General features: G+C 41.9%; 1 protein-coding gene across 13 annotated transcripts in view; it reads right to left on the bottom strand.

The window, feature by feature from the left end:
- SLC22A15 (solute carrier family 22 member 15) overlaps nucleotides 1–13,978 on the bottom strand; it is a 113,632-nt gene that overhangs the window by 33,415 nt on the left and 66,239 nt on the right. For 6 of the 13 annotated variants that reach the window (XR_015160768.1, XR_015160769.1, XR_015160767.1 and 3 more), the window contains exons 5-7: nucleotides 12,976–13,105; nucleotides 7,998–8,213; nucleotides 2,501–2,641 (exon numbers count right to left, since the gene is read on the bottom strand). Coding sequence is in view for 10 of the 13 variants with exons in the window: in XM_086392030.1 (XP_086248156.1) it covers nucleotides 2,501–2,641; nucleotides 7,998–8,213; nucleotides 12,976–13,105 (487 nt within the window). In the remaining 3 variants the exon portion in view is untranslated. Of the gene's footprint in view, nucleotides 1–2,500; nucleotides 2,642–7,997; nucleotides 8,214–12,781; nucleotides 12,883–12,975; nucleotides 13,106–13,978 lie in introns of those variants that run through there. The other 7 variants (XM_086392033.1, XM_086392032.1, XM_086392038.1 and 4 more) reach the window with 4 other exon arrangements.

Genomic DNA, 13,978 nt, shown 5'->3' with positions numbered 1-13,978 from the left:
GTCTTGTAGGTCTTCATAGAACTGTTCAACTTCAGCTTCTTCAGCGTTACTGGTTGGGGCATAGACTTGGATTACTGTGATATTGAATGGTTTGCCTTGGAAACGAACAGAGATCATTCTGTCATTTTTGAGACTGCATCCAAGTACTGCATTTTGGACTCTTTTGTTGACTATGATGGCTACTTCATTTCTTCCAAGGGATTCTTGCTCACAGTAGTAGATATAACGGTCATCTGAGTTAAATTCTCCCATTCCAGTCCATTTTAGTTCACCAATTCCTAAAATGTCGATGTCCACTCTGCCATCTCCTGTTTGATCACTTCCAATTTGCCTTGATTCATGGACCTAAGATTCCAGGTTCCTATGCAATATTGCTGTTTATAGCATCAGACTTTACTTCCATCACCAGTCACATCCATAACTAGGTATTGTTTTTGCTTTGGCTCTGTCTCTTCATTCTTTCTGGAGTTATTTCCCCACTGATCTCCAGTAGCATACTGGGCATGTACCGACCTGAGGAGTTCATCTTTCAGTGTATCAGAAAAACATCTAAGTGCAAGTAAGTAAGTGTTAGTCGCTCAGTCGTGCCCGACTCTTTGCGACCCCATGGACTGCAGCCCACCAGGCTCCTCTGTACATGAGATTTTCCAGGCAAGGATACTGAAGTGTGTTGCCATTTCCTTCTCCAGGGGATCTTCTCAACCCAGGGATCGAACCATGGGGTCTCCTGCACTGAAGGCAGATTCTTTACCAACTGAGCTATACTTTATTGACTACTACAATCACAACAAACTGTGGAAAATTCTTGAAGATATGGGAACACCAGACCACCTGACCTGCCTCCTGAGAAATCTGTATGCAGGTCAAGAAGCAACAGTTAGAACTGGACATGGAACAGACTGATTCCAAACTAGGAAAGGAGTACATCAAGGCTGTATATTGTCACCCTACTTATTTAACTTATATGCAGAATACATCATGTAAAATGCCGGGCTAGATGAAGCACAAGCTGGGATCAAGATTTCTCAGATATGCAGATGGCCCCACCCTTATGGCAGAAAGTGAAGAAGAACTAAAGAGCCTCTTGATGAAAGTTAAAGAGGAGAGTGAAAATGCTGGCTTAAAACTCAACATTCAGAAAACTAAGAGCATGGCATCTGGTCTCATCACTTCATGGCAGATAGATGGGGAAACAATGGAAACAGTGACAGACTTTATTTTTCTAGGCTCCAAAATCACTGCAGATGGTGACTGCAGCCATGAAATTAAAAGACACTTGCTCCTTGGAAGAAAAGTTATGACCAACCTAGGCAGCATATTAAAAAGCAGAGACATTACTTTGCCAACAAAGGTCCATCTAGTCAAAGATATGGTTTTTCAATAGTCATGTATGGATGTGAAAGTTGGAGTATAAAGTAAGCTGAGTAAGCATCAAAAGAATTGATGCTTTTGAACTGTGGTGTTGGAGAAAACTCTTGATAGTTCCTTGGACTACAAGGAGATCAAACCAATCAATCCCAAAGGAAATCAGTCCTGAATATTCACTGGAAGGACTGATGCTGAAGCTGAAACTCCAATACTTTGATCACCTGATGTGAAGAACTGACTCACTGGAAAAGACCCTGACGCTGGGCAAGATTGAAGGCAGGAGAAGGGGACAACAGAGGAAGAGATGGTTGGATGGCATCACCGACTCGATGGACATGAGTGTGAGTAAGCTTTGGACATTGGTGATGGACAGGGAAGCCTGGCGTGCTGCAGTCCATGGGGTCACAAAGAGTTGGACACGACTGAGGGACTGAAGTGAACTGCCTCACCTTGTGCCAATGTTATCTCAAAATGCATGTTGTGGGTGAGGGGCCTGGTGCCACTCTGAGTTTTGAGACATTTCCTTTCTCTAATTAGCAGCCTGCTGATATAACATACTGCTAAAGGCTAGCAGGTGGGGAACTCTTTCTGCCCTCTTCTGATGTCTATGTCAGAAGCTTTGTCTTATCTCTTTTATACTTTAATAAAACTTTATCACACAAAAGTTCTGAGCGATCAAGCCTCGTCACTTGCCCCAGACTGAATTCCTCTCCTCCAGAGGCCAAGAATCCTGGTGTCTTTCATGGCTCAGCAACAACTTTTCACTATTGTATGGCACATGGAACTATATTCAATATCTTGTAATAAACTATAACGGAAAAAGTTATGAAAAAGAATATATATATATATGTATAACTGAGCTGCTTTGCTATACACCAAAAACTAACACAACACTGTAAATCAACTATACTTCAATTGAAAAAAAAATCTACACAATAACTCATAAACTTGAAACCCAAGGAATAACGCACTAAATAATGAATTCTCAATGTGTCTGGTCTGAAAAGAATTCTGATCATCACGGAATACTTAGCAGATACTGCATATGGACAACGACAGGAACATTTGGGTGTTTATGCATGTTAGTGTATGTGTCCTCTACACAGTACATTTCATATCCACCCATACTCACCATCTTTGGTTAATCAAGTAGATGCAGACAGGGTAAGATGGAATCTCTATGAGGCCGGACAGGGCTAAGTTGGCATAAATGTTTCCACCTAGATCACCTGCACTCAGAGTGAGGCCATAATACACCAAGCTGCACACGAACCTGCAATTGGGGGTGAAAGACAAGAAAGACAATGGGAAAGTCCATAAGCATTTGTCAGAAAAGATTAAAACACTGGTTCAAATAATGCCCTCTGTCTCAAAGAGTAAGTTTGACTCCCTCATTAGGCTTTCTATCCTAATATAATTTCTATACTAGGACAAAATAAAAATAAAATAAAGAGGCCTTGGAAATGTTGTGAGCTACGTCTAGATGCTCTATAAAGCAAACGAGTGGCCAGGCCCTGACAGAGAAGATGTCATTAGTGCCCTCATCACACACTTCTGCATTTATTAGGAGACAATGACTCTATTTTAAATTTATTTAATTCAACTATTTATAAACACTTGCCCTAAGCAGTCACTGTGATATTATGAAAATGATTCTACAAAAGAACTCCTAGGGACAGGCCAACAGGGGATGGTGTTGAGAACACATGCTAATAAGTGCCTGAGTCACCAGTGGGTGGCCTGCTGGCCAGAGTGACAGGGACTCTAACACCTGGCCATAGTCTCAACCCCTCCTGGCATTCAGCAGGTGCATATGCTGCAGACAGCCACAACAGGTAAGAGAAGACGAGGCCATGGCAGAGGCAGGCTCCTCTAGGACTATCAAAGCCCGGCACTGATTTCTGCGCAGCTTTGCCGAAACATCGAGGCAGCACCCCTTGCGTGGCAGATATTGTGCCAGGCATGGAGCCTATGTCTTACAGCCCAGAAGCTACGCTGGAGAAAAGGCCATCCTGAAACTCCAAACTGGGGAGTAACAGGAACTTCTTCCAGAGTGAAGGGAATACAGCACTCTCTGCTTATCCACAGGGGATACGTTCTAAGACTCCTGGTGGATGCCTGAAACCATCGATAGGATCAAATCCTTTATGTACTATTTTTTGCCCTAGACAGCCATCCCTATAATAAGGTTTAACTTCTATATTAGGCCTCGTAATAGAACATATGAATTGCTGGCATCACTACTCTTATGCTTTGGGGTCATTACTAAGTAAAATAAGGGTGATGTGAACACAAGCCCTGGGATACGGATAGTCGATCTGATAAGTAAGACAATGTAAGTGACTAACAAGCAGGATATGCTGGACAAGGAGATGATTCATGTCTTAGGTGGGATGGAGTGGGAGGGAACGAGATTTCATCATACACTTAGAATGTCATGCAATTTAAAAACTTATGAGTTGTTACTTTCTGGAATTTTTCATTTAATATTTTCAGACTGCAGCTGACCTCAGGTAATTGAAAACCACAGAGAGCAAAACCTTTTGTGCCTAGGAAACTGCATTATTAAAAATAAAACGAACTAGAACAGAACATAAATAAACCCTGAAACTAGGCTTTGTTAAACATGAATGCATTTTGTAAACCAAAAATTTCTATACAACAGTAAAACACTTGGGTTTTGGAAATTCATTAGTTTTTATGTTTATACAGTTCATTTTGACAAGTGTTAATTACGAGGAAACTCCCAGTTGCATCTCTTTTCCTTAGAAAAAGTCCAATAAGCTACAACTATGAAGAGATCAACAGGAAAGGGAAAGCGTTCTTTCCATCTCTGCCAAAAAAGCAGAGTGGGCCAAGCGCCCCAGGTTATTATTACGAATGGGCCACAGGAACCAGGGAGAGGGAAGGTTACGAATGGGCCACAGGAACCAGGGAGAGGGAAGGCAGGAAGAGCGGTCCCTGGAATGGGCCACAGGAACCAGGGAGAGGGAAGGCAGGGAGAGCGGTCCCTGGAGACGGCCTGCTTAGTGACTCATCCCTCTCTGGCAAATGAGCTCCGGCAGCAGCTACTTCCCATTACTTCATCCTAGGTAGAGCTGTCATTCATAAACTATGGATGACGAGCAGAGTCACAGCTGGGGCATCACGGGTAAGGATGCAAGGCAACAGGGAATTGTCTGGTTTCCCTGCCTGCTAGTACTTTGCTGTGAGCAGCAAGCTGAGCAAACTGAAATATTTTCCTAATTTTTTTTCCTTCACTCCATACAGCCTGTGGGATCTCAGTTCCCCAACCAGGGATTGAACCTGTGTCCCCTGCATCGGAAGCACAGGGTTTTAACCACTGGACTGCCAGGGGAATCCCCTTCCTAAAGTATTTTTTAAATCCTTCCCATCTGCAGTAGAGACGAGACCCTCCTCTTACTTAGTGCTATTCCTAATGTATTGTATGTGTTGGTATGTATTTATTCTGCATTTAAAACAGAAGTCCTAGTGAAGAATTCCAGACATAGAAATACACATACATATTTAATTCAGGCTGTAAAGGTAGTAAGAAGGGCACAAACAAACAAAGCCAGTTCAAGACACTAGAGGAGCTTAGCTGGTGGTAAGAGAAAATAGGGAGAACATGCAAGGAAGGCCTCTGGTCCCGAGATGGGGACCCTGCCTACAAATTTCCTTGATGGCAGATTTGGTCATTTGGATGCATAATTACAGCTATTAAAATCATTTCAATCCTGTTTATGGGACCCAAACAAAAATTTTAAATGCTTGCATAATATTTAACAGTATACTTAGGGCATCATGGAATTATTATCCCACACTACTGTGGGAAACAGCAAAGGAACAGATGTTAAACACAGAGGTATAATTTCACTCCCCAGTTAAGGCTTTCTTCAGTGACAGATCCACAGAAAAGATTTTAGAATTTTATAGCATCTTCAAAAAGAACGGCTCTATGTGGAATGACACTGTCTCTGTTATCGTGTGTTTTAACATTGTGAGCCCTGGGGGCAGAAGTTTATTTGAGAAGAGCTCATTTGGCTGTGTAAGACACAAAATAAACAGGAATATTCTCCCTGACTCTGGGTCTAGTTTGTCTATTTTTTTTTTTATCCCCTGAAGTCTAGAACCCAAAAGTTAATATTCCTGGGAAAAAACCTTAAAAACTGTAAGTAAGTAACCCCTAAGAAAGCAGATGCTTCCTTCAAGGCAGAGGGTTTGATTGACTGTCTACATGACATGCAAATGCAGTTTTATGGAGCCTTAAAGTACCTGAACATACTTTGTAAGTATTTCCTTTACAATTGATAGAACCTCAAATTAGTAGCTCCCATGCAAGGACACAGAAATCGGCATACTGAGTGAAGTGAGTCAGACAGAGAAAGATAAATATCATGTGATGTTGCTTATATGTGGAATCAAAAAAAAAAAGGGTACAAATAAACTTATCTACAGAACAGAGAGTTACAGATGTAGAAAACAAACTTATGGTTATCAGGGGTAAGGGGGAGAGACAAACTGAGAGACTGGGATTGGCAGATACACAGTGTGTGTGTGTAGGTGGGGGGCTGCTGTGTGTGCTTGAACTCATTTGCTAAGGCATGTCTGACTCTTTGTGACCCTGTGTACTGCAGCCCTCCAGGCTCCTCTGTCCACAGGATTTTCCAGGCAAGAACACTGGAGTGGGTTGCCATGCCCTCCTTCAGGGGATCTTCCCAACCCAGGGATCGAACTTACGTCTCCTGCATTGGCAGGCAGGTTCTATACCACTACCACCACCTGGAAGCCCCCATACATACCCTACTACATAGAAAATAGATAACTAACAGTCCTGCCCTGTGCTACTGTATAGCACAGGGAACTCTGCTCAAAACCCTACAATGGCCTATATGGGAAAAGAATCTTAAAAAAATGGATATACGTATATGCACGACTGATTCACTTTGCTGCACACCTGAGGCTAACACAACAGTGTAGATCAACTGTATGCCAATAAATATTTTAAATTAATTAATCAATTGATTATTTTAAAAACAGGTTCCCTTACTCCCTGAATCCCCATGCCTCCAAGCTTGTGTCCTTCATTCAACATTTCTTATGTTTCCATGATATTCCAGCAGCAAGCTGGCTCAGAGAGCTGGTGTGACCTGACCCCTAACCATATAGGTGGTAGCCAGGGTTTGATTGGGTGGGAAAAGAGAATCATGCTATAGAAAACTATCTTTGCAGCTTCTTCTTCTCAATCTACTGTTCTTTTTAGCTTTATATATGTATGATTAACTTCATATAAAATGACTTCCCATGTGAAAAATACAAGTTTCTATGTAGCCTTCTTGCCAAATACATGCAAACCACAGCACATCCATCCTTTAGGCCAGTAAATATGATGTTCGTGTCCAATCCTGGACCAAATTACACTTATGGCACTTTAATGGAATGGATAATATTAAAACACATGGGTACTCTACAAATTCTACATATGGATTATCCATTTTTCCCTTTTCCACAATTTTATTCTTTCAATGGAACCATTTGAACCATTCAGTGCAATCTACATTAATGCTAAGAACATTCTGACGGCAGGTCAGAATTAGCCAAACTAGAAAATCAGGTTTGGAGAGTGCTAACCCATTCATTCACTGACTGGCACCGGGGCTTTGAGGCTTTTTTGAGGCTGTCATGTGGCACTCCTAGGACACTCCTAGGATCTCATTGATAGGAGGGATAACAGCTCACTTGTTGAGTCAGTGAGTGGGAATGTTCAATTAGAATGTGCTACCTGCCTGAGGCCAAAACCAAGGGGAGGTACTTCAAAGTTCTCCTTAGAAACTCTTCTGTCCCTGGTCTGTCTGCTGCTTTCCTTTTTTTTAAGGAGGAGGGTTGGGGGATTTAGATCCAGCTAGTCAAGGCTATGGTTTTTCCAGTAGTCATGTATAGATGTGAGAGTTGGACTGTGAAGAAAGCTGAGGACTGAGAATTGATCCTTTTGAACTGTGGTGTTGGAGAAGACTCTTGAGAGTCCCTTGGACTGCAAGGAGATCCAACCAGTCCATCCTAAAGGAGATCAGTCCTGGGTGTTCATTGGAAGGATTGATGTTGAAGCTGAAACTCCAATACTTTGGCCACCTGATGCAAAGAGCTGACTCATTTGAAAAGACCCTGATGCTGGGAAAGATTGAGGGCAGGAGGAGAAGGGGATGACAGAGGATGAGATGGTTGGATGGCATCACCGACTCGATGGACATGAGTTTGGGTGAACTCCGGGAGTTGGTGATGGACAGGGAAGCCTGGTGTGCTGTCGCAAAGAGTCAGACACGACTGAGCGACTGAACTGAACTGAACTGGGGGATTTAAAATTTACATTAGATACTTCATAAGCAAAGATGTGTTTCTGACATCTGTAAGTTCTTTAAACCTCCTGGCAGACACCATTATTTCCTCCTTGAAAGGGAGGATGCTGAGAAAGCTCAGGTGAGTACAATGCCTAAGGGAGGCAGGGAGGGTTGTTTTTTCTGAAAACAATCTCATGCTGAACGCAAGAGTGAAATTTTCTGTAACCCTGAAGAAAGAAGAGACTATCAGTAACCTGGGTTGCGGACCACAGCAGAGCCCTTAGAGAGAATTACCAGATGAACATCAGGGTCAGCGTGTGCCCCAGGAGCACCCGGCGACGGAAGAGGTCCAGGACGCTGCCGGCCTCCTCGCAGCTCCCGCCTGCTGGGCGCGCCAGCGAGAAGCTGCACCTGAGCTGCCGGTTCCTCTTGGCGATGAGGCGCAGAGTGGCTTCAGCCTCAAGCAGCCGACCCTGGGAGTATAACCAACGAGGGGATTCAGGAATGGATCTGAAAGAGACGTCATCAGAGGCTGTATATTCGTACAGGTACATACGCACCGGAAGGAGACAGATCCCCCACGCAGGACATGGTCCCCAGACCACAAGTGGATTCCATATTAGGGTTAAAGCTTGACTCTCCCAATGACAAGTGGAAGGGAGAGGGCTACAGAGGGCAGCTGTCAACAGCTGCCAACATTAATAATGGCCTCTTTTATGACTGGAAACCAAAAACATGCTTCCAAAGCTGCAGTGAAAAAAGCAGACTATGCGTTTACTTTTTTTTACTTATTTTTAATTGAAGGAAAATTGCTTTACAGTATTGTGTTGGTTTCTACTAAGCATCAACATGATGCATTTACTTTTCAGCAAATTTTAATATATAAATAGCAATTTATAATTTATAAATCATATAAATAATATATAAACAGTAATACAATACTGAGTAATTCTTCAAAAAACATGCATCAGAGATGAGACTCCAAATCATGGTCAAGTGTTGTTAGAATAATATTAATAAACATAATACAGAGTTTTTAAAGTTCTGAAAAAGCCTCACAAAGATTAAAATCTCTATTATACATCAGAAGAGAATTTTTAAAGTGTTTTTAACATAGTGATGCTATTTAAAAGGTAGAGATTATTTGAAGACTACATATAAAAATGAAAAAGAAGTGATCACATTTTAGCAGCTTTAGAGCTTTTAAAGCTTTAATATTTTCCAGTCAGCTGACACACTCACTTTAATATGTCCTGAGGATATTTCCTGATCTCCCAAGTCCTTCAAGAAACAAAGCTTATTTTCTGGTTAACTTTCATTTCCAAAAAATAACAGTTGTTTCTCACTATAGCAACAAAGTATCGAACATTTCTGTTGCCACAGCTCTCTTTCATCAGTTTCAAGACAGGTATTATGCATCTTTTCTCCTCTTCACAGTTCTGCATATTTTTAGGGGACCTTTCAAAACCAACTGGTGGCAGGAACATGGACACCTTGTTTATAAAACACAGCATCAAACCTTTTGATCTAGTTTGATATTATTTGACTAAAATGAAACCTGTATGCATTTACTTTTCTTTGATGTACTTGTTTTTAATTGAAGGATATTTAAAGTGCCTTTTAGAACTCTCCCTGCCTTTCAGTAAGGAGAGTGAAGGGCAGCAAACACCACACAGTTTGTGACTTCATGGAGAGCCAGTTCCTCAATAACCATGTGAGCGCTTTCATTTTGCATGAGCGATGTAATAGGCGCTGAGAGGAGAGACAATGGAAACAAAAAAAGGCAGGCATTTTCCCAGGAGTTCTGCTAGGGAGAGAGACTATTGAGGCACAACATTTGGTTATCAACAAAAGCAGGAACAAAGGCTTCTATAACCTCCTGAAAAAATTCCTTTATTCACCTTTTCACTGCTATCTGATTATTGTTACTAATACACAAGTAAATAATCAAGTAAAATGCCATTTGATTGGAAGTTAGGCCAGCCGATGATTATCATCTGATCAACTGGTCCTATCCACAGGGCCATATATGAGGTACAATGTAAAACTATCTGATCAAGCCTACTACTACTACTACTACTACTAAGTCGCTTCAGTCGTGTCCGACTCTGTGCGACCCCACAGACAGCAGCCACCAGGCTCCGCTGTCCCTGGGATTCTCCAGGCAAGAACACTGGAGTGGGTTGCCATTTCCTTCTCCAATGCATGAAAGTGAAAAGTGAAAGTGAAGTCGCTCAGTCGTGTCCGACTCTTCGCAACCCCATGGACGGCAGCCTACCAGGCTCCTCTGTCCATGGGATTTTCCAGGCAAGAGTACTGGAGTGGGGTGCCATTGCCTTCTGGTGATCAAGCCTAAATACAAATAAAAAGAACATAAGACTGGTGGGGTGATATGGAGAGTATACGTGGGATAGAAATATAACTGAAATAACAGAAAATCTATTATAGTAAAAATTAAAACTGAGGAGGACTAGAGGAGTGGAAAAGGACCAAGAAGGAAATAGTAACACATTAGCAGTCACTATTATTATATCTTTGACTAATTTATTCCCCCCTTCCTATTAAGGTTCTCTGTGTTTTCAGAATTGTTTATAAGCAATAAAGTCACTTTTAAAACTTTGTAAATCATGTTTAAAGATGGTATTTGAGAGATACTCAGGTTTTAGAAATTTGACTCTGTGTTAATAAAATTATTTCTACTTGGATTTATCTGGATGATTTAAACATAGGACCTGATATTTCTCCACATTTTGAGAAGCCGATAAGCTTCTCAATAACAAAGCCCCACCCAGTTGCCAATGGACAGTTTTAGGAATATGAGTTCTAATGTGAGCTCATTATTTCCACAAAACAGCAGGGCATGTTTCTAAAAGGAAAAGGAGGCCCTTGAATATGCTGCCCTCTACACAGTGTCCTGATCACTTTTAGAAGCTATATTGCTAATTTAACACTGAGGCCTCTGCTTGAAAATGTCCTGTCAATTTCTTTCAAGGTGCCCTTTTTAAATTAAGGGGGCACTGATTTCTAAAATAAAACTGTTCTAATTCAAGTATTGTAAAAACGAGGAATTTTCGAGCTAAGTAACAAGGTCTCTAGTAAAACAAAAAAGGTATGTCTCTAAAATGACATGACTGTTTCTGATGTTGCTGACGGTTAATGAAGGCTAATTCTAAAGGTTTTTGTGCCAACATCTGTCCAATGGACAGGAGGCATCTGGTCTATGGAAGGGCCCCGGGCTTTGGTGCTGGGAAATGCAGCTGAGCAAAGAGCTGGGGCTGTTCAGAGCTCGTTTTATAGAGGTTAGGCTCCGTGTGAGGCAGAAATAAGGGACCACTGGAAGGGCGCCAAGTAAGTACTGCAGAATTCAGACAAGAAAGTGAATGATTGGTATCTGACCAGGAAAAGCTTGGAGCGGGTGGCTTTTAAGCAAACTGGGAAGGCTACTAATAAATAAGAGAAATAGCGAGAAGGGCACTGAAGGAGCTGGCCATAGCACTGAGTAGGAGGCACCAGGGCAGACCAGCCTAAGGGGTAAACCGGAACAGTGAGCAGCCTAGTATGCTGATGGGAACACAAGATGGGGTAGGGGATAAACTGGAGGCTGACTGCAGCGAGCCTTACTTTCCAGGCTTGATGGTATAGAGTGATTTTACGTCCTTTCTTCCGTTTCCCATTTTTCACGACCAGAATTAATCTCTCATCAAGTCAAAGTCCCCACCGACTACTAAGCAGTAACAAACAGAATATACATTCTGAAAACTCAAAGAATGCCTCGGATCAACCAGTGAAGTCACTCTACTATTGAAGGAGGGATGAGAACCAGCCTGGATTAAAAAGTATGCCTGTGTGCTCAATCACTCAGTCGTGCTTGACTCTTTGCGACCCCATGGTCTCTGCGTCTCCTGCATTGGCAGGCAGATTCTTTACCAACTGTGCCACCTGGAAAGCTCTACGAAGTAGGCAGTTTATTAAATGTTTAAAAATAAAATTCATTTATTTACTAATATGAACAAGAATGCTTATTAATTCAAGGAATACATTTTTCCCAAAAATTTACAATATACAGCGTAATAAAATAAGGCTAGTTTTCCTTTCTAATAAAATTATCTCACTCTAGTTCACATAACTGAATGCATTTCATAAATTTTACCTTTCTAATATAGGTTGGGGGCTTCCCTGGAGGCTCAGTGGTAAAGAATCTGCCTGCTAAGCAGGAGACATGGGTTCGATCCCTGGGTAGGGAAGATTCCCTGGAGAAGGAAATGGCAACCCACTCCAGCATTCTTGCCTGAGAAATCCCATGGACAGAGAAGCCTGCTGGGCTACAGTCCATGAGGTCGCAAAAGAATCAGATATGACTTAGAGACTAAACAACAACATCAATAAATATAGGTTAACTATTTCTATTATATTTGTTTTTGCACTTAACAATTCTCTTGACTTCAAAGAGAGAATGAAAACAGATTTCAGCTCAATCCCCACCAAATCTCAATTAGTAGAACTTATATAAAGAATTACTAAATCGAATTGCTGCCTCAATGAAAATTCTATTACAGGTATCTCACTTTACAGCACAGAAGAAAGCTGGTGCCGCTGGCTGAAAGTTTTATTTATCCAAAAGATTTTGATGTTTTGGATTAAAGGTCTGATATCTAAAGGGAGAAAACCTTTCATAAGCACAGTCAAACTTCTGGAGAAACAGGCCTAAGTTGGTGGCTCATCTTACAGCCTTAAGAGGAGCATGGTGTGATATCTTGCCTAGACCAGGGCATCATCCTTGTACTGCTTTGAATCCATGCACTCTAAGGATTTCTCCCATATCTGAGCATCTTCCCATGTCCACCTGTAGAGGCCCTCAGATGACAGTCATCTGTGGAATGAGGAGGTATCACTATACATTCAATATGCATAGACTGGTCTATAATATCATACTTTGGTCACACCCCTAGCACAGGATCTGATCCAGCCTGAAGATTTTTAAGCTTAAGGCATTAGGTTAAAAAAGAAACTAGTACCCTCCCTTGAGAATTTGAAGGTTAAAATGCAGAGGTTGAGAGGTTACTTTAAACAAGGGATACCTGCATTCTGAATTAATTAAGCATCTCTCTTCCCAGGAGCTGCCAAGCATTGGAGCGCTTGCGGAATTTAGTTCTTCACCAAAGTCAGTTCAGGCAAACTCCTGAAAGGGAATAACGCTGCTCATTGACCCGCATCCTCTTAAGACATTCCTTCTGCTTATTAAATTAAAAGTCTAAGAGGAAAAACTACTTACAAAGATAAGAGAAAGACCACGGTTCCCTGCAGGTTAACCAGTATGGCTAGGGTCCTCCAGGAACGGATGAAGTATCCCAACAGGGCATATTGGGCGATGCCAACTGCGAAGAAGAGGCCACCAATTGACCCTAATTCAGGAAAAGAGACTTGTTACTGGAGAAAGAACCATCTGCAACCCCATTCCAACCCAGGTCACGGAACCAGTCCTTTCTTTCTGAGACGTCAGTAGAAAGAAAAACCTACACAGATATCATCGAGGATCAGATGATAAAACCAGAAGAGAGGCCAGGAGATCAGTGGGAAAGAAGGAAGGACAGATGAAAAATACAAACCGCATGTGGTCAAGATAAATTTTAAGGGCTGCCCAAGTGCTTTCTCGTTGATGTTGCACTGACATCTGCCTGAACTTGTGGCTGAGGCCTGGAAATACTGCTTGCTGTGTGGTGGGAGGTTTTTAGGTCACGAGACTATGGCAGTGTTGGGCCTGCATCTCCTTCACAGCGGCTGTCCCTGAAATCCTTGAGTCACAGCCTACTCCCCAGTTCTCATATGGTCCTTCCCCATTTATCACCACCAGACACATGACATTTTACATTTGTTTCTTGTCTTTCTCTTCCAAGTAGAATGTAAGTTCCACAAAGCATGAATTTTTGTCAGCACACTGACAGTAAAAACATCAACCACGGGGTTGTTAAGATCTTATGATTTTTAAATACATAACAAATGAGTACAAACCCACCGTGCTGCCCAGTATACTTGCAAACTCTGCGCCTCTGACATGCTTTCTGTAACTGCTACTATTAGTAGTAGAGAGCATCCATCACTATTTATTTATATAACAGCTACTATTGGTTGAGATTTAGACTTTATAAACATTGTCCCATAAAGCCGGTACCACTATTAGCTATCTAGAGACGGAGGAAATAGCTCAGAGAAAGTTAGGTGCTGCGGTCTAAGACAGGGGGCTGTAGGGGCCCCACCAGGAGGTGCTGTCCCCTGGT

Source organism: Bos grunniens, chromosome 3 (assembly GCF_055505025.1).
Source record: "Bos grunniens cultivar Pamir isolate PY7600 chromosome 3, Bosgru_T2T1.0, whole genome shotgun sequence".
Taxonomy (NCBI): domain Eukaryota; kingdom Metazoa; phylum Chordata; class Mammalia; order Artiodactyla; family Bovidae; genus Bos; species Bos grunniens.
The sequence above is the reverse complement of the archived record's forward strand: the minus strand, read 5'-3'. Positions and strand labels throughout refer to the sequence as shown.